Below are 25,003 nucleotides of genomic sequence, written 5' to 3' on the forward strand. Positions count from 1 at the left end.
GATCGGTACAATGTGTAAGAGATATACATGTAACCAGAGTGGAAGACTAGAGGTCTATAATGCAATAGACATCGAAAATAGACAAAGTTCTAAACTCCGGTAGTATTTTTACCGCAGTTCTCCCGCACTGTCTTTTACATGTAAATCTCTCCTAAATGCAGCTACAATTTACGTTATATGCTATATGTTGTATATATAAACGAGTGTTTATCTTCAGCTGTACAGTTCTGTCCCTGCCTATGTTACATTTTCACAACACTGTTTAAGTGTTAAAGCACTTTTTCTTTGTGTTAAAACACTTTTTCTTTGTGTTATATACAAAAAATGTATGATCACCATGGTGATCCCTCTAACAGGGGTGGGAGTACTGCACAGCTGAATATGCACGTCACTTTACCAGGAGGAGTTCCGACAACACTATATGGCTATTTAAGCCTAATTAGGAACTCTCTTGGTTATCTTTGAGAAAGCCCCTGTTTGGCGTGAAACGCGTCAGATGACGTCATCACTGTTTCTGATCCTGTGTCTGTAAACAAGCCGTGAGTTTTCCTTATACACGTTTCAAGTGTGGACTTTTTAACTAATATCAATAAATGTTTTGACTTTTAACAAGTGCTGTGCATAGTGTTGAATTCAAGCTTAAACTATTGACAAATTCACCATTGGTGTTCTAGCTGCAGGGAGCCCTTTTTCTTTTCCTCTGATTCAAACAGCGAACTGCTTAGAGGACAGACAGAGAGCATTACCTGTTACCACGCTGTGAGGACGACAGCGTTTGGATCTCCCCCAGCTAAGTACCTTACCTCTAGACTCTCCTTTGCATTCTGTTTTGTGTCTATATATATATATATATATATATATATATATATATATATATATATATATAAACACTCAGAGAAAGTCCAGCACTCACTTACAAGCTCTCAGCGGTAACTAACCTTTCCATTTTTGCTTTTAAATCTTAGCTGAGAGCTTGTAAGTGAGTGCTGGACTTTCTCTGTGTGTTGTATTAATTTGTTTTGTAATTTCCCTATGGTTCTTGCACCCACACCTGTCTGGGGTTAAATGCCTGTGACTCTGGAGACAGCACAGCTTCCTGTGAGTGCCCGTGAGCACCCAGGGCTGAGCATGTTACAGGGTCATGGGATGTGTACTCGGTCCAGTATGAGAGTGCAGTCCTCTTCTGTGTTTTGTGTATACACACACACATATATATATATATATATATATACACACACACACATTGGTATATATTTATTTAAAGAGACAGTCTAGAGTCAATAATTATTCTTTATTTCTTATTGTTACATAGAAGACAAGCATCTTGCAATGGGTTCCACTTCTATAAGCTTGTAAGAAGTTAATGAAACTTTTAAATAATCATTGTTTGTAAATTGTAAAGAGAACATATTCTTCTATGTGAAAAAAAACATAGGAATGTAAAATATTATAATTCATGTTGAGGTTTAATGCTCTTGAATAAACACGGTCAGGTTGCGTGAGTGTGGGTGTTAGGTTTCTTTCCTAGTTTTTGCCCTCCATTGAAGTCTATGGGAGAATACGTTAACGTGGTTGTGGTATTCGAAGTTGAACTTTTGTGCTCGCCGAGTTTTCGCTCGCACACTAACTTTTTACTTTCAACTTGTAAAATGAGCGCAACCCGATGTACACAAAAAGCCTCCATCTAGCAAAGTTAAAGGGACAGTAAAGTCAAAATTAAACTTTAATGGATTGGATAGATCAGGCAATTTTAAACAATTTTCCAATTTACTTCTATGATCAATTTTGCTTCATTTTCTTAGTATCTTTTGTTAAAGAGTTATCCTAGGTAAGCTCAAGAGCGTGCACAATTCTTTAGCCGTCTGACAGTAGTGTTTGCAACAATGTTTATAGAAATGTTAGAGTTTAGGAGTATGCACATGTCTTTAGCACTCTATGGCAGCAGTGTTTGCATGTATATACAACATTGCTGCCAGATAGCTAAAGACGTGCATGCTCCTGGGCTCACCTAGTATTACTCTTTAACAAAGCATATCCAAAGAACAAAGCAATATTGATAATATAATTAATTTGGAAAGTTGTTTACAATTTCATGCTGTATCTAAAGCACCAAAGTTTAATTTTTAATTTACTGTGCCTTTAACTTGCAAGCAGGAGCGCAAAATATTGCACTACTTGTAATCCAGTCCTTTGTGAGGGTGAAATATGTAGGTATAATTAATTAATTTACTTCAAAGACTCATATAAATGCTACAACAGAATTTCTATTAAAATTATTTGTCAAATTAAAGGGACGTGAAACTCATTTTTTTTCTTTCATGATTCAGATAGAGCATACAATTTTAACCTCTTAAGGACATATGACGGAATTTTTCCGTCATAAAACCATTGAGCAAACTGAAAGCTGTGTCCTTAAAGGGTTAAACAACTTTCCAATTTATTTATTTTTCTAATTTGTTTCATTCTCTTGGTACCCTTTGTTGAAAAGCATTCCTAGGTAGGCTCAGCAGCTTTGAGCTATATGCTGATTGGAGGCTGCATATATATGCCTCTTCTCATTGACTTACTGATGTGTTCAGATAACTCTGAGTAAGTGCAATGCAGCTACTTCAATAAAAGATATAAGAGAATGAAGCAAAATTTATTACAGAAGTGAATTGGAATTTGGGTTTGGTGTCCCTTTAACTTTATCATAAAAATAAACATGCTGTCATTACATAAAGAACCACCAAAATCACATTTATATTGTATTTATATTTGACTAAAACTTAAAAACTAAATGTTAGGTAAATATGAAAAAAAAATGTGGAGCAAAGAAACCAAATCTTATGTGACAGAATTAGATGTGAAGACATATGATTGCATTATGAATAACATACATTTTTAAATTCATTTTACATTACAAGTAAATACTAATGGTTATATGTTATGGATAAAGACTAAAAATAACTTGACAATATAAAAAACAGACGGGATTAGAAGCTAAAACTGCCTACTAACCACAAACTACATTCTTTTCCATTACTTCCCACGCATTTTAGGTTGGAAAAAAAAAAACACAATCCCACAAGTTTTTATTTATTTTCTTCCTAAGAGGTTTCAATACCACTGACATTGTGCAAAACCCTCCACCTCCCAGTATTTCAGGTAGACTGTTAAAACTATGACTAAGCACTAACCCACTCCTTACCTATATTTTTTTAAACTAATTTTAATAACAATAATCAGCACTATGGTAGCCACACTGCTATAATGTTGCATTGTAGTAAAATATTCTTGCAATATGCTATATTCTTCAATTTTCTATTTAGATGATACATAACTTTATAAACTGTTTTACTTTCTTGCAAGTGAGGTTGTAAACGTTTTACTATGTAGGATATCAGGAATCGCTGATCTGCATGTAAAGTATTTTGCAAAGAAATGTAACACACTTTATTTAAAAACGATAAAAACTGTTACAAAGAAACAACAAAATATGAACAATGAAGACTATTAGACCTTTTTTCGGGCAAGAAGAAAGAATAGCAGAGCTGGCCTCTACTTTTTAATTGTGTACGCTCCTAAACGTTGTAATGTGTTTCTAAGTTTTAGCTATTTTAAAAGGGATAGAAACACAATGCAGTAACTTACATATCCCTTGAGTTAAGATGATAGTGAACGTGTTCAACAACAATATACACCAATTAAATGTATTAATTTTAAACACTTGATTGTGTGTATGTATTGCTCCAGTAAAAATGTGCAATATTCACTTGAGTTAAAATATTATAATTTGGCACTAATACGAGAGAACCCTGACAATGTCCAGAAATAATATTTACCCAAAGCACATGGCTGCAGCCATACAGCCCATTTCAGACATGGCTGCCCTAGACCGCGCCTATCCTAAAGAGCAAGCCAATCAACAACCTCGAGCCTGACAGCCGTGGCAAAGCAGTGAATGTGTCAGGTTCTGCGCCTGCGCAGTTTGGGCGGTCAGCGTATTCCAGGCTCCCTCCCATCTAGCTGCTTGCGTCGCGCTTACTCTGTGTGACTTCTGTCTGGGCTCGGGCTGCGGCGGCGTCGAGAAAGGAAGGAAGAAGGATAGCAATGAGAGCTAGCTCTGGCGCGTCCGATTCTAGGCAATCTCCCGGCGGACGCACAGAGTGAATACACAAGCAGGACTGTGTCGCATTTTCCGGAGAGTACTAACCGGTATAGGCGTGCAAGATGAGTGCGGAGGGATACCAGTACCGGGCTATGTACCCCTATAAGAAGGAGAGGGACGAGGATATCGACCTGCAGGTGGGCGACATCTTAACAGTCAACCGGGGCACCCTAGTGGTTATAGGGTGCACGGAGGGTAACGAAGCCAAACCCGATCTTATTGGATGGCTCAACGGCATCAACGAGAGCACCGGAGAGAGAGGCGACTTTCCGGGCACTTACGTCGAGTACATCGGAAGAAAGAGGATAAGCCCTCCGACCCCCAAACCAAGGCCCCCTAGGCCGCTGCCGGTTGCCCCAAGTGCCAGCCGAGGTGAGGCTGGTGCAGAAGCGCAGGGTGAGTTCCTCCTTTTGTAGGCTGACATGGTTTTGCAGGGAGCGTGTTGTCTGGTGTTAAAGAGCATGCAACTGTCATGGCTTTGGCCTGTCTGCCCACTGGATGACAGAGGGGGCTGCTGCTGCTAGTTTCTCTTGAGTGCACTTTAGCCTTCTGATAAAAGATCATTGTGTGCTACCTCATGGTTTACTTCGTTGCTTCCTTTAATAACTGTTTCTCGTATGTTTCAGTTAAGTATTTTAATATGTTCTAGTTAAGAAGGCTATTTTTAAATGTGACAGTTCTGCAGTAAAATGTAGCTTTGTTTATAGTGTTTTTAAATCTATTGCTACAGCATGCTTGCTCGTACACGATTTTAGGTTTTAGGCAATTACTGCACAGTTTTTTTGTAGGCTAACTACCATAGTCTTGGCTTTTGTTTTAGGTTTTTGTTTATTATTTTTTAAAAAAGTGGTTTCAACTTTACTCTGTCGTATGAGTTGTCAATATGCAATATACCCATTCTCTTTGCCTTTTGTTCGTACTAGTGGTCTTTGACCTGTCACTTGTAGGGCTTGCATAATGTTTCCTTGGAGTGGTAAGACTGTTTACTGCTCAGTGAATTAATGTTAAGACCCAAATCCTGATGCTCTCTTCCCAGTAACACACCCTCTAAAAGCCCTGCAGTATTTTTACTGTAAGATAATACATAAACAGCATGGTTTGTCACTGTCATTCTTCATCATGTGTGTGTATATACGGCATATATATATCATGTGTGTGTGTATATACGGTATATATATATCGTGTGTGTGTATATACGGTATATATATATCATGTGTGTGTGTATATACGGTATATATATCATGTGTGTGTATATACGGTATATATATCGTGTGTGTATATACGGTATATATATAGTGTGTGTGTGTGTATATACGGTATATATATAGTGTGTGTGTGTGTATATACGGTATATATATCATGTGTGTGTATATATACGGTATATATATCATGTGTGTGTGTATATACGGTATATATATTTATGATGTTGCTCTCAATGGATTTTGCTTCAAAGCATAAAGGGAACAGCTTCTGGAGCTGGGATGTGTTAAGTGCATGCACGTATATGTTTGCTTTGACCGCATTGATGGAGGTAATCACTTTGTATAAAGTGCATATTGGGGTTTGGGTGTGTGCCTTCTTTTTCCTTCGAACATTATCTTCACCATCCCCAATATATGATGCTTTATTGCTGCTGTAGTCAATACCATATTGATGCTTGTGAGAAGCTGAATGTTTTTGCTTATTCATTAGTATTTTTGTTAATATTGTATACAACAAATATAACGGGGCCTGCAAAGTATACATTTAAATCTGATTTCACAGCCCAAATTTGTGTTTCACAACCCAAACAGAAATTTCATCATTTGAATTATATACAATTTTACCATTCTTGCGAATTAACAATATTGCATTTAAATGTGCTTTTCCAGATTCTTAAACAGATGTTTGCTGAACTGAGGGGAATGGGTTGATGTAGTTAAGAAATAGAAATAGCTCTTGTGTTTCAACATCCTACTGCGAGAGGCACTGTTTGGGGACTGTGCACATGTGAAAGAAACAGCCGTCCCAAGACTATGTTCAGTATCAAAACAAACGTGTAAAAAGTAAATACTTTAGAAAAATCCACACATTTTATTTACATGTACTTGTATTTGTAGTAGGTTTATGTGTAATCAATTTAAAGAAGGGAATTATTGTTGAAGCTATTGTCATGCTTGAAGATTTGTCTTGTTTTAATTTTTCATCAACGTATGTGTACCTCATTCATTACAGTAATGTGCAATTTTTAAGATTCATTTCTTTCTAACCATAACCATATTGCAGAATGGCAGATATTCATATTAGTTGACTAGATTTTATTTAGCCATTTTATATTCTGCAGTTTTATTCTGCAAAATGATACAAGTATCAGCTTGAATTGTAGAAACATTGCCTTCATACCGTAGTGAAAAATGTTATCAATCCAAATATAAATATACAGATTATACTCATATTTTAAAGCATTTATTGGGTGCAGGTCTTTTCATTTTGACTTAACTCAAAAGTGCCATCTACTGGGTTGAGAACACATTACACAAGACATGTCATATTCAAGTCCATTTTCTATGAATGATTTTGGCATTTCAATAAGCCTTAACTGTTTTAATAATTTTATAAAATTTTGAAATGTTACAGTAATACTTTGGATATGGTTAAGTGTTTTTAATCTAGTATAATTTAATTTACAATTATAGATAGTGTACTATGTTATCCTCTTTCCTTCTGAATGACAGATTACTTGCTTTTTATACACATATCTTTTAAATCTGACAGCTTTTATCGCTAGCTAGACCATCTTGATAGGGAAGATGTCTTGTCTTTATTTTGTTTCCCTGTTGGCTAAAAACTGGTTCTGCTTGGGGATCCTCTAGATTTTATGCAATATAATAGTTTTTTAACAAAATAATCTGAAGACTGGAGTATCATAATAATGTTTTCCTTTTATTGGTACAACAGGTGACATGATTTTTTTTTTTTTTTTTAATATATTGATATGTGGAAATACAAGCTCTGCTTAAAGGAACATGGAAATATTTTTTTTATTTCTTTATTCAGAGCATGCAATGTTTACTGTTAGGACAGCATGAAACCTTCTACCTTACATGGTGTCCTGTAGCCTCCTGCTTTTAGGAAATTATAAATCAGACTGGGGGCGTGGTAGGTAGTCCCCCATGATCCAATTCCAGCCTTGCAATCACGTGATCACATAGACGATTGAGCAATTTAGTTTGTTCCGATGTTAAACTCTTCATACCAGAATGATGGGGTTAACCAATTTTCATATTTACCTCTGATAGCAAATTTGCTGCATTCTTTTGGTATTATTTGTTGAAGAAGCAGCAGCAGTGCACTACTGGGAGCTGGCTGAGCACATTGGGTGAGTCCATGGCAAGATGCAAATGATGTACAGCTAGTAGTATGTTGCTGATCCAGCACTTACCTAGGCATACTTTTCAAGAAAGGATACCAAAAGATCAAAACAAATTTAGATAAAATAATTAAATTGGAAAGTTTAAAATTGCATCTGAATCATGAAAGAAAAATGTTGGCTTTCATGTCCCTTTAACAAAGTAAATGAGGTAGCCTGTTTTAGCAAGGTGATTACTCTCAATGTCAATATTACGTATCTAGAAATCTCTGGTTAGTGAGAGCTCAGTACTATACTTTATTCACAAATGTAACGTCCTATAATTTACATTGCTACTCGGTAGAGGAAGACTTTTTTTTTTTTTTTTTTTTTTTAAACAAAAAGTTTAAAAGGAGGAAATAAGATCAATTATAAATAGAAGGGATTCTGAATAAATTACACGTGACCATGTAGTCATTAGGTTGAGTCAGTAATCTAGACTAGATGATAATGTATCTTATAATATGATCTGACTGAGCATGCCTAGAGCTGCTCCTATTAAAGGAACAATATACACCAATTTTTATATAACTGCATGTAATGCACTACTATAAAGAAGAATATGCACAGATACTGATTTAAAAATCCAGTATTAAACCTTTTAAAAACTTATTTAGAATCTCCAAGTTTAGCACAGTTGATGAGGTTAGGCTGGGACACCAAGTGAAAGGGGCTGGGGAAGCAAGCAGCAGACACTCCCCCCTTCACTGCATATGAAAAGACAGATTACACAAACAGGAGCCATCGGGAGTCTGTAAACGTGCGTACATCTGACACTTTGGGGCTTGGTTAGGCGTCTGCAAATCAGCATAATGTTGTTAAAAAAAAAAAACTACATTTTTGCAAAAACACTACCAGATGGGCTATATAAATGTATTGTCTACAAAACATGTATGCAAATAAAAAATCTAGTGTAAAATGTCCCTTTTATCAAGGACTAAGGGTTGAAATGATGCAAAGTCAGGGGTGTATATTAATAACTTGTGAAATGTTGTAGGTCAAGGATTACTAGTTCCAATTCTGATGGTCTACAAACAGGTTAGCAAGTTTGCTTTAACACAGGTTAGTCAGGCAGGTTCTCCTAGTTACATTTTATGTGAAACATTTAGAAATCATAGGCTTTTTGTGGCGCTCCAAGAGTGGTATTTGATTACCAAATGCCCTAATTTTTTTTACGTAAATGTAGGATAATGAAACTACGTCCATATTTGTTCTCACTTTTAAAAAAAAAAAAAAATATATATATATATATATATATATATATATATATATATTTTTTTTTTTTTACTAAATTAATTGCATGTTGAGGCCATTTCCCAGTAATTTTCTTTCATATAAATGCAGATATGAATTGCATTCTCAGTGTTTATTGGGTGAAGAACACAACCTTTCTTGTAAGAAAATAGTAGTCTTGTGGTTTTGGGGCAATTTCAATTTCAGTGTTAGCGCTTAGACACTCGTACTTTACTATCTTATTTTGTATGTAGATATCACTTCTACTTTAACGAGGACAATAAACACCTTGTAATTACAAGAGATTTCTATTGTGATGCTATAGAAGAACATATCAGTCAAGTCTTAAAGGGACATAATAGTCAAACAAATTAATGTCCTAATTCTTTAGAGTGGAGCTTGACAAACCCAGTATCCAGAGAGCCACTGCTGTCCTAAAATTAGGCCATGACTTTCTGGTTTAGATTCTCCAAGATAAAATATATATAATACATGCTCACGCACACACACACGAACAATCAACAGGTCACACGCTCTGGATTTAAATCACAGCAACTATTTAATGTGAATCTTTTCAGGGAAGTGGTAAAGGCCTCAAAAACATTCACAATAAACATAGTTTCTGTTATTTAAATCCAGAGAGTGTAACATGTTGATTGTTGCACCCTGGTACTTTGACACTGAAGTCAGTAAGAGTGTTCCATATTGCTGTTTTAATTTTTTAGCAGGGTGGTCAGCCCGGTGGTGCATGTGCCAAATAAAATATAATTTAAAAAAATAAAATCTCTTTCATGGATATCAATTGCAAACACAACACAGGTTTATCCAAAAAATATATCTTTGTTCAATGTGTGGCACAAATATTTGCACCCCTATGAATTTATATGAGAAAAATATATTTGAAATATATTCCATTGATATTATGGGGTATAAAAATGAGGTAGCACATAGTCAAAATTCCCTTAGTCATTCATCACAATGGGTAAGGCCAAGGAAAATAGCTGTGATGTGCGGCAAAAGGTTGTTGAGCTTCACAAAATGGGAAGTTGCTATAAGAAAATAGGAAAGCATTGAAAGTGCCCATTTCTAATATCAGGGCAATTATTGAAAAGTTCCAGTCAACTGTAAATGTTATGAATCAACCTGGAAGAGGACTTGTGTCTCTATCGCCTCGATGCACTGTGAAGAGGATGGTTTGAGTAGCCAAAATATTTCTAAGGATCACAGCTGGAGAATTGTAAAAGTTAGTTGTGTCTTGGGGTCAGAAAGTCTCAAACTACAAACCGTCACCTACATCACCATAATAATAATATTGTTGTGATGTTGTAGCTATAGATCAAGATACTCTATACTTGTTTCATCAGTCTTGTAGGTAAAATAAAAGTTAAGATTATTATGATTTAGATGTCTTTATGAATTGAGGGATTTTTGTTGCTTGGTCATCTTTATAGATTAAGCAAAGACTCAGAGCTGTTATATTGGCTAAGGAAGATGGCACAAAGTATTGACTAAAAGGGTGCCAATAATTGTGCCACACATTTATATTTAACAAATATATATATATTTTTTTGGATAAGCCTGTGTTGTTTTTGCAATTGTTTGATATCCATAAGAGCAGAGTATTTTGGTGTATTTATTTTAGCAAAAGATTTTCACAGCCTTCTTTGCTAATATTTACCACGGGTGCCAATATTAGTGGAGGGCACTGTGTGTGTGTGTATATATGTATGTGTTTCAAAATTAGAGATATCGAGAGATACATATTGATAGAATCTTTCTGTATTTATTTTAATAATGACCCTGGGGAAGTCACCGTGATTAGGGAAACCAGACGTGGACTCCTTGCTCAATATGCTTAGAGGAATATGGCTGCACCTCACTGATGAGGCCCAAAGAAGGCCATATGATCTTCTGAGGTTGACATGTTTCTTGTTTAGAAGAGGATTGACCGGTATTTTGGGGCTGGACTGAACTTGTTAGGCAGGATCAGACTGATGTACTTCAACCTTGCCCCCTGCCCGCACACAGCCAATTACAAGCGGGCAGGAGCTGTCAATCTCCCAGGTCGGATACTAAGAGGTGGAGAACAGGGTAGGAAGCAGCGGACTGATAACCGCTGCTTGTTAAATTCTGACTGCAGGTTTGTCTTGTGAGAACCTGCAGTCATAGGGAGGAGTAGGGCTTGAGAAATCAAGCCCTAAGTAGTAACTCGCCACAGAACAGGTCACTGAGCTTTTGTTTATTTCTAATACAGTGCTTCTCTGTTTGTATATCCTAGAGATGACCTAAAGTTTCTTACTTCTAAATTTTTGGACCTGCAATGCTCCTCTGGCCCTGAGCATCACTTCTAGTATGTGTTTAACTTCTTTGCAGGGATTAAATACACACAAGTGCAGGGTCAATAGTGTTAAAGGGATATGAATCCCAAAAGTTAATTTCATGATTCAGATGGAGCATGCAATTTTAAACAACTGTCTAATTTACTTCTATTATCAATTTGTCTTCATTCTCTTGGTATCTTTTCTTGAAAAGAAGGGATGAATGGTTAGGAGCTGATGTTCTATCGGATTTGGTTCCTTGTCGGAATTTGCTACCTTCATGAGCGCATGCTCAAAATTATGTACTCGCACTCCACATTTGTTTGAAAAGAATGTGTGGAATATGATTAAGTAATGACAAAAATGCGCACATGGCGGTAGCAAATTTCGACCAGGGAGGAAAATGTACTCTTGCATTTCAATCTTAAAGCGGCTACGGGCATGCACAGTTGAAGATGTTAGGAAATGTTGACGCTGTCATGTTATTGAAATAAAAGTTTGTGACTGCGCACAACACTTCTTAATTTTATTTACATATGGTGGTTTAAGTAACTAAATGTCATATCAATAAAGCTTACTTCTAAATGTGTTTTTATTTTGAGCCTCCCCCAATGTTTAAGGAACATCCTAAAACATTACAATGTACATGTTCCACTCCCACCTTCATCATACATACTGTACATATGGTGAAATGTACTTGGCCCTGCAACATTCTATATAGTGCTCTGATCTAAACAATCATAAGCTTATTTACAGCTCTCCTAGCTAACCTTCGCTAAAAGCGCATGCAACGTGGCGGTGTATTCATGAATTGCTCTTAATTTGCCAAATAATTCACAAACTATGTGTTCAGTTATTTTAAAGCATTTCTTTTTGTATACGTATATTTGTATTAATCACTGATAAATAATGCTTGTATTAAACTTTTAATAGGGAAATATAACAGGCTTTAATTCTAATGTAGTTAGGCTGTTTTTTTTTTTTTTTTTTACCTCCCCCCCCCCCCCCCCCCATAAAAAGGGGGTGTCTAATGGGCTACTAATTTTGCCCATCAGAGATACTTCTTGTCAGTATGCCAGCAGGATAAGTTGGTTTTTTAAGCATGCAGTCTTTATCCTGTGGCAGCATCTTTGGCTAACAGCATAGCTAAATGTAATCCTTTGCCAGTTCCTCTTAAACGATGTTGCCATGTGGTAAGAGGCATTATTCAATCGGGCTAATTTCAGAATTATTACTAATTAAGACGTGTTTTATTTTTTGACAATTATTTATGGTTAAACACATTTTAGAGTTTTATGTGAGACTTTGTATAGCATTTCATATTGTTTAATACATCTACCGGTCTAAAGGGACCATACTAGAGAGTAGCTTTTGTGTGAGTGGTTGGAAGGATGGAAATAGAGCTTGTAAATAAATATCATGTATGGAGTAATTTTATAATGGTAAAGAGATGGCGGTAGTATATTTATCCAGTGGGAAAAAATAACAAAGTTTTAAAAATATTAGATTTCGTTTTATATACAAGAAAATAAATGGCATGAAAATGTTCTGACTTATTTAAAGGGTCAGTAAACCTAAAATTTTTTATATAATTCTGCACATAGTGCAGAATTATATAACATTATTTTAGTGCTATCAATATAAAACCTGTTTTTCCCTTTTAATTTTTTTTAAAATATGCCCGTTTTACAGACCCGCTCTCTGCCCAGCGGGTCTGTTTTTTTTTTTTTTACACAGCGCATCGGGCAAGCTGTATAGTCACAGCCCGGCCCGACCGCGCCATAACATTAAGTGCAGCTTGCTCCTGCTGTCAGACAGAGCAGGAGCGAGCTGCACTTAATGTTATGGCGCGGTCGGGCCGGGCTGTGACTATACAGCTGGCCCGATGCGCTGTGTAAAAAAAAAAAAACAGACCCGCTGGGCAGAGAGCGGGTCTGTAAAACAGGCATATTTTAAAAAAAATTAAAAGGGAAAAACAGGTTTTATATCGATAGCACTAAAATAATGTTATATAATTCTGCACTATGTGCAGAATTATATAACATTATTTCTCCAACATTGGTGTGTCCGGTCCACGGCGTCATCCATAACTTGTGGGAATATTCTCTTCCCCAACAGGAAATGGCAAAGAGCACAGCAAAAGCTGTCCATATAGTCCCTCCTAGGCTCCGCCCACCCCAGTCATTCTCTTTGCCGCTGAACAAGCAGCATCTCCACGGAGATGGTGAAGACTATGTGGTGTTTAGTTGTAGTTTTTTATTCTACTATCAAGAGTTTGTTATTTTAAAATAGTGCTGGTATGTACTATTTACACTGAAACAGAAAAAGATGAAGAGTTCTGTTTGTGAGAGGAATATGATTTTAGCAGCAGTAACTAAAATCGTTTGCTGTTTCCACATAGGACTGTTGAGATGTGATAACTTCAGTTGGGGAAACAGTTGGCAGACTTTTCTGCTTAAGGTATGACTAGCCATATTTCTAACAAGACTGTGTAATGCTGGAAGGCTGTCATTTCCCCTCACGGGGACCGGTAAGCCATTTTCTTAGTCTCAAACAGAATAAAGGGCTTAATATGGGCTATAAAACTGGTAGACACTTTTATGGGCTAGATTGATTGCTTTATTTGGGCATTTTATACAGCTTTATGTTGAAATTCACACTTTATAAACTTTGGGGAACATTTTTTTACATCAGGCACTGGTTTAGACACCTTCCCAGTCAGGAAGGGCCTTCTCTGTAGTAGGCAGAGCCTCATTTTCGCGCCATTACTGCGCAGTTACTTTTGAGAGCAGGACATGCAGCTGCATGTGTGTGGTTCTGAAAGTAGTTGAAAAGGTTCCTAGAAGGCTTCATTTGGTATTGTATACCCCCCTGGGTTTGGTAAAGTCGCAGCAAAGGCTGTAGCTGGGACTGTAGAGGGGTTAAAACTGTAACCGGCTCCGGTTTCCTCAGGTTAAGGGTTGGAGTGCAATGCTTTGAATGCTTTAAGACACTGTGGTGAAAATTTGGTTAAATTTGAACAATTCCTTCATAGTTTTTCACATATTCAGTAATAAAGTGTGCCCTGTTTAAAATTTAAAGAGACATTAACGGTTTTATTTTAAAACGGTTTTTGTACTTTATTGACTAGTTTAAGCCTGTTTAACATGGCTGTGCCTTCAAATAAACTATGTTCTGTATGAATGGAAGCCAATATGTCTCCCCCTTCAAAAATGTGTGATAATTGTGCCATAGCGTCCAAACAAAGTAAGGACAGTACTGCCACAGATAGTAAAGTTGCCCAAGATGATTCATCAGATGAAGGGAATAGACATAGTTCTACATCATCTCCTTCTGTGTCTACACCAGTTTTGCCCACGCAGGAGACCCCTAGTACTTCTAGCGCGCCAATGCTTGTTACTATGCAACAATAGACGGCAGTAATGGATAACTCCATAGCAAATATTTTATCCAAAATGCCTGCATTTCAGAGAAAGCGCGATTGCTCTGTTTTAAACACTGTAGAGCAGGAGGGCGCTGATAATTGCTCTGTCATACCCTCACACCAATCTGAAGTGGCCATGAGGGAGGTTTTGTAAGATGGGGAAATTTCTGATTCAGGTAGAATTTCTCAACAGGCAGAACCTGACATTTAAATTTAAATTAGAGCATCTCCGCACACTGCTTAAGGAGGTGCTATCTACTCTGGATGATTGTGACAACCTGGTCATTCCAGAAAAATTGTGCAAGATGGGCAAGTTCCTAGAGGTTCCGGTGCACCCCGACGCTTTTCCTATACCCAAGCGGGTGGCGGACATAGTGAATGAGTGGGAGAAGCCCGGCATACCTTTTTGTCCCCCCTCCGATATTTAAGAAATTATTTCCTATGGTCGACCCCAGAAAGGATTTATGGCAGACAGTCCCTAAGGTCGAGGGGGCAGTTTCTACACTAGCCAAGCGCACTACTATTCCTATTGAGGATAATTGTGCTTTCAAAGATCCTATGGATAAAAAATTGGAGGGTTTGCTTAAAAAGATTTTTGTACAGCAAGGTTACCTCCTGCAACCTATTTCGTGCATTATTCCTGTCACTACAGCAGCGTGGTTCTGGTTCGAGGAACTAGAAAAGTCGCTCAGTAGAGAGACTCCGTATGAGGAGGTTATGGACAGAATTCACGCACTTAAGTTAGCTAATTCCTTTATTTTAAATGCCGCTTTGCAGTTAGCTAGATTAGCGGCGAAAAATTCAGGGTTTGCAATTGTGGCGCGCAGAGCGCTCTGGCTAAAGTCTTGGTCAGCGGATGTATCTTCCAAGACAAAATTGCTTAATATCCCTTTCAAGGGTAAAACCCTTTTTGGGCCAGAATTGAAAGAGATTATCTCAGAAATCACTGGGGGTAAGGGCCACGCCCTCCCACAAGATAGGCCTTTCAAGGCTAAGAATAAGTCTAATTTTTGTTCCTTTCGCAATTTCAGGAACGGACCGGCCTCCAACTCTGCAGCCTCTAGACAAGAGGGTAATGCTTCACAAACCAAACCAGCTTGGAAACCGATGCAAGGCTGGAACAAGGGTAAGCAGACCAAAAAGCCTGCTGCTGCTACCAAAACAGCATGAAGGAGTAGCCCCCGATCCGGGACCGGATCTAGTAGGGGGCAGACTCTCTCTCTTCGCTCAGGCTTGGGCAAGAGATGTTCAGGATCCCTGGGCACTAGAAATAGTTTCTCAGGGTTATATTCTGGAATTCAAGGAACTACCCCCAAGGGGAAGGTTCCACATGTCTCACTTATCTTCAAACCAAATAAAGAGACAGGCATTCTTACATTGTGTAGAAGACCTGTTAAAAATGGGAGTGATACACCCAGTTCCAACCGTGGAACAAGGAATGGGTTTTTACTCAAATCTGTTTGTAGTTCCCAAAAAAGAGGGAACTTTCAGACCAATTCTGGATTTAAAGATCCTAAACAAATTTCTCAGTGCCATCGTTCAAAATGGAAACTATTAGAACAATTTTACCTACAATCCAGGAGGGTCAATTTATGACTACCGTGGATCTAAAGGATGCGTATCTACATATTCCTATCCACAAAGATCATCATCAGTTCCTAAGGTTCGCCTTTCTGGACAAACATTACCAGTTTGTGGCTCTCCCATTCGGGCTAGCCACTGCTCCAAGGATTTAAACAAAGGTACTCGGGTCCCTTCTAGCGGTTCTAAGACCAAGGGGCATTGCAGTGGCACCTTACTTGGACGACAGTCTGATACAAGCGTCGTCTCTTTCAAAGGCAAAGGCTCACACAGACATCGTTCTGGCCTTTCTCAGATCTCACGGATGGAAAGTGAACATAGAAAAAAGTTCTCTGTCTCCGTCGACAAGAGTTCCTTTCTTGGGAACAATAATAGATTCTTTAGAAATGAAGATTTTCCTGACAGATGTCAGAAGGTCAAAACTTCTAAACGCTTGTCAAGTTCTTCACTCTGTTCCACGACCTTCCATAGCTCAGTGCATGGAAGTAGTATGGTTGATGGTTGCAGCAATGGACATAGTTCCTTTTGCGCAAATTCATCTAAGACCATTACAACTGTGCATGCTGAAACAGTGGAATGGGGACTATACAGACTTGTCTCCAGTGATTCAAGTAGATCAGAAGACCAGAGACTCACTCCGTTGGTGGCTAACCCAGGATCACCTGTCCCAGGGAATGAGCTTCCGCAGCCCAGAGTGGGTCATCGTCACGACCGACGCCAGTCTAGTGGGCTGGGGCGCGGTCTGGAACTCCCTGAAAGCTCAGGGGCCATGGTCTCGGGAAGAGTCTCTTCTCCCGATAAACATTCTGGAACTGAGAGCGATATTCAATACTCTCTGGGCTTGGCCTCAACTAGCAAAGGCCAGATTCATAAGATTCCAATCAGACAACATGACGACTGTTGCTTACATCAACCATCAGGGGGGAACAAGGAGTTCCCTGGCGATGAGAGAAGTGACCAAAATCATAAAATGGGCGGAGGATCACTCCTGCCACCTATCTGCGATCCACATCCCAGGAGTGGAAAACTGGGAGGCGGATTATGAGTCGTCAGACATTCCATCCGGGGGAGTGGGAACTCCACCCGGAGATATTTGCCCAGTTGACTCAATTATGGGGCATTCCAGACATGAATCTGATGGCGTCTCGTCAGAACTTCAAGGTTCCTTGCTACGGGTCCAGATCCAGGGATCCCAAGGCGACTCTAGTGGATGCATTAGTAGCGCCTTGGACCTTCAACCTAGCTTATGTGTTTCCACCGTTTCCTCTCATTCCCAGGCTGGTAGCCAGGATCAAGCAGGAGAGGACCTCGGTGATCTTGATAGCTTCTGCGTGGCCACGCAGGACTTGGTATGCAGACCTGGTGAATATGTCATCGGCTCCGCCATGGAAGCTACCTTTGAAACAGTATCTTCTAGTACAAGGTCCATTCGAACATCCAAATCTAGTTTCCCTCCAGCTAACGGCTTGGAAATTGAACGCTTGATTTTATCTAAGCGTGGGTTTTCGGATTCTGTAATAGATACTCTGGTACAAGCCAGAAAACCTGTAACTAGAAAAATTTACCATAAAATATGGAAAGATATATCTGTTGGTGTGAATCCAAGGGATTCTCATGGAGTAAGATCAAAATTCCCAGGATCCTTTCCTTTCTCCAAGAAGGTTTGGATAAGGGATTATCAGCGAGTTCTCTAAAGGGACAGATTTCTGCTTTATCTGTCTTGTTACACAAACGACTGGCAGCTGTGCCTGATGTTCAAGCTTTTGTTCAGGCTTTGGTCAGGATCAAGCCTGTTTACAGACCTTTGACTCCTCCCTGGAGTCTGAATTTAGTTCTTTCAGTTCTTCAAGGGGTTCCGTTTGAACCTCTACATTCCATAGATATCAAGATGTTATCTTGGAAAGTTCTGTTTTTGGTTGCTATTTCTTCTGCTAGAAGAGTTTGAGTTATCTGCTTTGCAGTGTAATCCGCCCTATCTGGTGTTCCATTCAGATAAGGTTGTTTTGCGTACTAAACCTGGTTTCCTTCCAAAGGTTGTTTCCAACAAGAATATTAACCAGGAAATAGTTGTGCCTTCTTTGTGTCTGAATCCAGTTTCAAAGAAGGAACGTTTGTTACACAATTTAGATGTAGTTCGTGCTTTAAAGTTCTATTTAGAAGCAACAAAGGATTTCAGACAAACGTCTTCTCTGTTTGTCGTTTATTCTGGCAAGAGGAGAGGTCAAAAAGCTACTGCTACCTCTCTTTCCTTTTGGCTGAAAAGCATCATTCGATTGGCTTACGAGACTGCCGGACGGCAGCCTCCTGAACGCATCACAGCTCACTCTACTAGGGCTGTGGCTTCCACATGGGCCTTCAAGATCGAGGCTTCTGTTGATCAGATATGTAAGGCAGCGACTTGGTCTTCCCTGCACACTTTTGCCAAATTCTACAAATTTGATACTTTTGCTTCTTCGGAGGCTATTTTTGGGAGAAATGTTTTGCAAGCCGTTGTGCCTTCTGTTTAGGTAACCTGATTGGCTCCCTCCCTTCATCCGTGTCCTAAAGCTTTGGTATTGGTTCCCACAAGTTATGGATGACGCCGTGGACCGGACACACCAATGTTGGAGAAAACAGAATTTATGCTTACCTGATAAATTACTTTCTCCAACGGTGTGTCCGGTCCACGGCCCGCCCTGGTTTTCTTTAATCAGGTTTGATGAATTTCTTTCTTTAACTACAGTCACCACGGCACCTTATGGTTTCTCCTGTTTTTTCTCCTGTCCGTCGGTCGAATGACTGAGGTGGGCGGAGCCTAGGAGGGACTATATGGACAGCTTTTGCTGTGCTCTTTGCCATTTCCTGTTGGGGAAGAGAATATTCCCACAAGTTATGGATGACGCCGTGGGCTGGACACACCGTTGGAGAAAGTAATTTATCAGTTAAGCATAAATTCTGTTTTTTTAGGTTTACTGTCCCTTTAAGGATGTTATAGAGGCACTGAGATATGATGCTGCATGTTTTTAAACAGTGTTCTCCAATTTAGCCTGGTTTTAATAACACAGGAAATTTATATAGCCTGTGATTTGCTTTATTACCTTAGCCTAGCCTACGGTAGTATGGTCCTAGCCCTCTATATCTGGACGTAAACTTTTTAGATAATTTTACACAGGTATTTTTTTTAAAAATAATCCCTGACTCATAGAAAAATGTCTAGCTTCACAGTATTTTGTCAACCTCTGATAATGTACCGCTATAGAAAAATATGTAAAATGTAGTTAATGAACAGGGTTAGTTCTCTTGTACACTAAACACCTGTAATCAAGCAATTTCTGTTGTATTACAGAATATTGACCAAGTCTAAACAATTTAAAAACCAATTAAAGGGGCATGAAACGCATTATTTTACGTTCAGATACAATTTTAAACAACTTTCCAGTTTACTTGTCAAATTTGCTTAATTTTCTTGATATCTTTTATTGGAGGAGCAGCAATACACTACTGGAGCTAGCAGAACAATTCAGGTGAGCCAATTACAGGACATGTGTCCCAATGCATTGAGCCCTCTTACATATGCTTTTAAACAAAAGATACCAAGAGAACAAAGCAAATTTCATAACAGATGTTAATTTGAAATATGTTTAAAATTATATTCTATCTCAGGGGTTTTCAAAGTCTTGGGTTGTGGGCTTCCCCTGGACAAAATTTACAAGACAAACCCCCCCCCCATAATAGATTATATTTTTTTGCTTTTTAAAGAAAATTTGAATTTTTTAGTTTTAATTTGAGGAATTTTCATCTGATCCAGTGATCTCACACACAGCCCTCAAGAGCTGAATCCCTTAAACATCCTCTTTACTGTAAATGTTTTTGAATAGTTGTACTTCCAATCATTTGCCTTTTTAGTAGAAGCCAATTTGGTTCTTTAGTCTGCAGAAATCAAGGCTGGCCATGGTCATAAAATTATTATACAATGCGTTGTTTTACACTTACCAGTTAAAGGGACACTCAAGTCAATATAAAATCTTATTCAGATAGAGCATGCAGTTTTAAGTCACTTTCCCATTTACTTCCATTATTAAATTTTTCAGTGTCTTTTTTTTATATATGCACACTCTGGGGAACAAGCTCCTACTGAGCATGTGCACAAGTTCACATGGTATACGTATACTAGTCCGTGATTGGCTGATTGCTGTCACATGATAAAGGGGCCGGAATATAGGAGAAAAAATAAATTTGACAGAAAAATAATCTACTGCTTTATTTGAAATTCAAAGTGTTATTGCATTGTCTTTTTATTATGCACTTGTTAATTGTGCAGTTCTACTGCATTTAGTGGTCCTTTAAAACCAATCAGTACATTTCAAGTTTTTAGAGCTAAATTACATGAAAAAGGGACAAGTTAATGAAAATATTTCAATGTTTCATTATGTATAACTAAATATTTTATATAAAAAAGCTCAAGGTGTTTCTTGTCCCTTTTAACTCTTTACAGTCCCACAAGTTATGCATTTAACACATCACTCTTGTGAGTTTGTGATAATACTCAATTTGACAAATGTTATACCTTTTTGCCTGCAGTCTCTAGATTCACAGTAATCCCTTTAATCACTACAGGAGCTAACATTCCTCAAAGGAACAGTTAAGTAAAAATGAAACTTTCATGTTTCAGACAGAACATGCAATTTTAAACTATTTTCCATTTTACTTCTATCATCCAATTTGTTTTGTTCTCGTATTCCTTGTTGAAAAGCATACCTCAGTAGGCTTAGGAGCAGCCGTGCACTAGTGGAAGTGTAAAAAACTAAAACTAGTGTTTACTGCTAGCTCCCAGTGGTGTATTTCTGCTCCTTCAATAAAAGATATCAAGAGAATGAAGCAAAATTGCTAATAAGTACATTGGTAAGTTGCTTAACATTGTGTGCTCTGAATCACAAAAGGAAAGAAAAAGAGAGATTAGTGTACTCAAGATATGTTTCCTTGGACTAGTAACTTTTCCACCTTGGTTTATAAACTATTGTAATATACTTTATGTAATCTATAAATGTGTGTATGGTCAAGATGTATAGAGACGAGTGGGTATACGTTTTAAACGTTCGTATACATTTTTGATAATAAACAATATTGAGATACATTTTTGTTTTTTTTAAGTTGTTTTTGCCTGAATGTGTTCCCCATGACTTTTTTTTATACCAGCTGCAGTGTATAAAATACATGAGAATACAACATACAGTAGGGCCCTCAATTTCCCCTTGTATTTGTCTAATTGTCTTTTATTGTATTGTTTCTCCGTTGTACTTTTATGCTTGCACCCATAGGCAGGGCTGCGGAATCTGTTGGCGCTTTATAAATAAAGAATATTACAATACTGTACTTAGAACAGTTGAAAATTAACATTTTAGAGCTTTATCTCTTCCACCTTCCACTGTGATTGTAATTTATTCTGCTGGCTGTGTTTATATAGTTTGTCAATAGCCTATACCTAGGTATAGAAAGTTTCATTATAGGTAGTGATACTACAGGCTAAATCAGCTATTTCAAATGCAAATAAAAAGGCTAAGGATCTATTTGTAATCAATTTAATACACTCCAGAAGGTTAAACTGTCCCTTTAAGCTTGTAAAGTCTGCCCTGTGTAATGTTTTCACAGTAAATTATATGAAGAGTGCAGAATATAACACTTTCTGTTTAAAAACAAAAACAAACAAACCTTGTTTTACAATGAATACGATTTTATATATATTTTGCAGTATTGCTTCAGACTTGAAAAAGTAAGACATTCTTCCGAAAGCTTGTCATCTTATAAATGTATAGTTAGTCGAATAAAAAAAAGTATCATTGCTCAATGCAATACTCTTGTTATTTTTATCTCTATCTATCATCTATCTATCCAGGTATACAGCGCTTTGTTAATACAGAACTTTGAAGGATTTTGAAACAGTGCTATAATCATCGTGAGATTGCGAGAAAAGTGACTGGCACCATTTTGTTATGCTTAGTTGCATTACAGTGTAATCTGTGTATCAGTGCTATAGTGTGACAAATTTTACAACAGTAATTGACACTATTTTACAGGTGCAGTATTTATTGAATATTGATTACTGTGCTGTGCTAGTGTTAAACTAAATGTAGCACTATTGCACCTCTAATATATTTTAGTTCAAACATGTTTTTAAACACACTGGCAAGTGAAAAGAAAGCTCAAACTGTCTTGTTTCACTTTAAGGCGGTTTTCACTTTACAGCGGGGCTCTGGTCCCTAACCCGCTGTATGAGCGGGGTATACCTGTATCTATATATCTATCTCACATACATTTTTATTTTCATTTGTTTCACATACCCCATAGATTTTCATTATGGTACAAAGATGTCAAATAAGAATTTTACTTGTTTCACCAGTGGATTTGTCAAGATCTGCTGCTTATGTATCGAAACCAAAGCTTACATAGGATATTATATAAAAGCTTTTGATATTAGACTATTGTTTACTTTGTAGCTTCTCAATACAACAAGCATATATTAAGATTTTTTGTTTTATATATTTTAGTAGCCCTGTGATTTCTGTCAGTTTTAAGCACTGCTGTCTGCAAGATTGGAACAATAAGCTCTAAAGAGGGAACAGAATTTAACTTGTGAACATTTATGTTGGATTTCTTTTTAGCCTTTAAGGGGTTAACCTAGAGGCTGCACTAATAAATCTGATACCAGACTGAGCCTGTCTGAGCTGGTAAAATCCTGTTCGAGAAAGCCAGGAAGTTTCATGGTAGTCTATGCTCGGAGTATAAAGCAAGAAGCCCTCAACATGGCAGTATATAGTGGGTTTGTTGGAAGAAAAAAAAAATAGCTTGTTATCTAAATCAATAAGTCAAATCTCTGGCTCCACTGAAGTGCAGTTATGACAGACTCTATTGCTTACGTTCCATCAACCTTGCTCCCAAATGACTTTGCAATTAACTGGCTGATAACAAGATTTTGCTTTTCAAATATGTAGTATTTGCCCCAAAACATTTTTTTATATATATATATATTGTCACTGCATATTTATTTTAAGAATAAATTGCACCCAGTGGTGGTTTGTGCAATAATGTGCAACACAGAGATAAAAAATGATTTGTTATATTGTAAGCTTTTTTTTTTATTGGTGAACTAGTTAATCTAATTAAGCCACATAAAAATGAAAGCATAATAATTTAGCAACTAATGCTTATTTTTTAACCTATGGCGTGCATGCATTGGACAGGCTTGGTTCTGCTACATCCTCAAATGTTGATAAAACAACCTAATGTGTCAAGTCACCATATCTGAGAATCCCTGGCACAGATTATTCAAATAATTTAATACTATTTTTCCATGAGTATGAGTGCTTATTGTGTCTTGGTTTTTGTATATAAACTGAGATCTTAGATTCCTTACTTTTTTTTTTTTTTCCCTTTGAGGATATAATGTAATTGAGCGTGGCCCTGCGTCTGTCTGTAAGTGGATACAAAAATCTTACTATAGATTAGTTACTAGTCCACTCTGTTAAATATAGTAAAAGCCTAGATTCTTACTAGTCCACTGCAAGTTCTCACCAGTTGATATGTATATAGATAATACAATATTTGTCTCAGACCTACAATTCCACATGTGAGAGTACAAATAGAGAAATAGAAGCAATCTGTCAGGGACAAACAACAGCTCAATAGCTTGTTCTGTGGCCTGGTTACCACCTTGGAGTAGCTTCTTTTTAGCCCAATTGTGCTTTTCACAGAAGAGAACTTTCCTGAGGTACATCAGTCTGCTCCCACCTAACAGTTCCAAAATACCAGGCAATTCTCACCTGTGAAAAGCACAATTGGGCTAAAAGAGGCTTCTCCCAGGCGGTAACTCGCCATAGAAAAAGCTACTAAGCTGTTCTTTCCTGGTAGAGTGCTTCTCTTTCTGTAGGCACCTACTTATTGTTACCAGAGAAACATCCTGCAACTGGTCCCACATCTATAAGCTTGTAAGAACTACATGAAACCTTTAAATATCCATAGTTTGTTAGGAGCCGAAAATGGTCACCAGGCTCCGCCCACCTATTACATGTATGTTTTGGTATGTTAAGTTCACAATCAACTCTTTAATTTTGTTCCTTTCATATGTTGATTTGTGCATGTGCAATTTAAAATAGCTGACTGAAACATTAAATGTGCATTTCTAAACTGTCATAAATGAAAACGGCTAACTGGACAAGAAGAAAGCCGTAAGCGAAGCTTGGCAGCCATTTTTGGCTGCTAACAAACAATGATTATCTAAAAGTTTCATGTACTTCTTACAAGCTTAAAGAAGTGGAACCCGTTGCAGGATGCTTGTCTTGTATGTAACAATAAGTAATAAAGAATAAGTAGACTACCTATTTAACTCTTGTGTTCTATTTTTTGGCGGATCCCTGCATTGTCATAGAGTATAGCGATCCTGCACTGTGTAGCAGCTTTGTGGTTTAAACCACTTCTGATTCCCTACAGCATTATTGTGTACAGAGACCCATAGCAGCACCTTCACACTGCATTAGCTTTTCAAAGTAGGCTAGACTTGGTGCTCCCACTCCATAATGAGCTTGATCAACCTAGTGCATAGTTAATAGTAGCCTATTAACCCCTTGGTTGGTTAAGCGCACACAGACTACATGCAAGGTACCAATTACTGTTGTGTTATGGCAACCTAAAGGTTAATTAACCTGTTGTGTTCTCCTGAAATTGTGTATAAATATACATTTTATTTGTAATTTAGTATCATATGACCTGCAAAAATTACTTGTTCCTAACTTTTTGTGCGGGTTGATAGATTTTGAGTAAACTTGTCAAGTCCTGTTACTAGTGCTGTACTAGTAATAAGGAAATACTTCATACTATCATATAGAATTCAGTTACTTTCCAAAAAAGTCTCTGAATTACTACTACTTGTGAGAGAT

General features: G+C 37.6%; 1 protein-coding gene across 1 annotated transcript in view; it reads left to right on the plus strand.

Annotated features, from left to right (window-relative positions):
* Positions 1–4,003: 4,003 nt before the first annotated feature.
* Positions 4,004–25,003, plus strand: part of PIK3R1 (phosphoinositide-3-kinase regulatory subunit 1) — a 115,558-nt gene continuing 94,558 nt past the window's right edge. The window contains 1 exon segment of the mRNA XM_053701351.1: positions 4,004–4,546. Coding sequence (XP_053557326.1) covers positions 4,213–4,546 — 334 coding nt within the window. The 5' untranslated portion in view covers positions 4,004–4,212.

The sequence above is a fragment of the Bombina bombina genome, chromosome 2 (genome assembly GCF_027579735.1).
Source record: "Bombina bombina isolate aBomBom1 chromosome 2, aBomBom1.pri, whole genome shotgun sequence".
Taxonomy (NCBI): domain Eukaryota; kingdom Metazoa; phylum Chordata; class Amphibia; order Anura; family Bombinatoridae; genus Bombina; species Bombina bombina.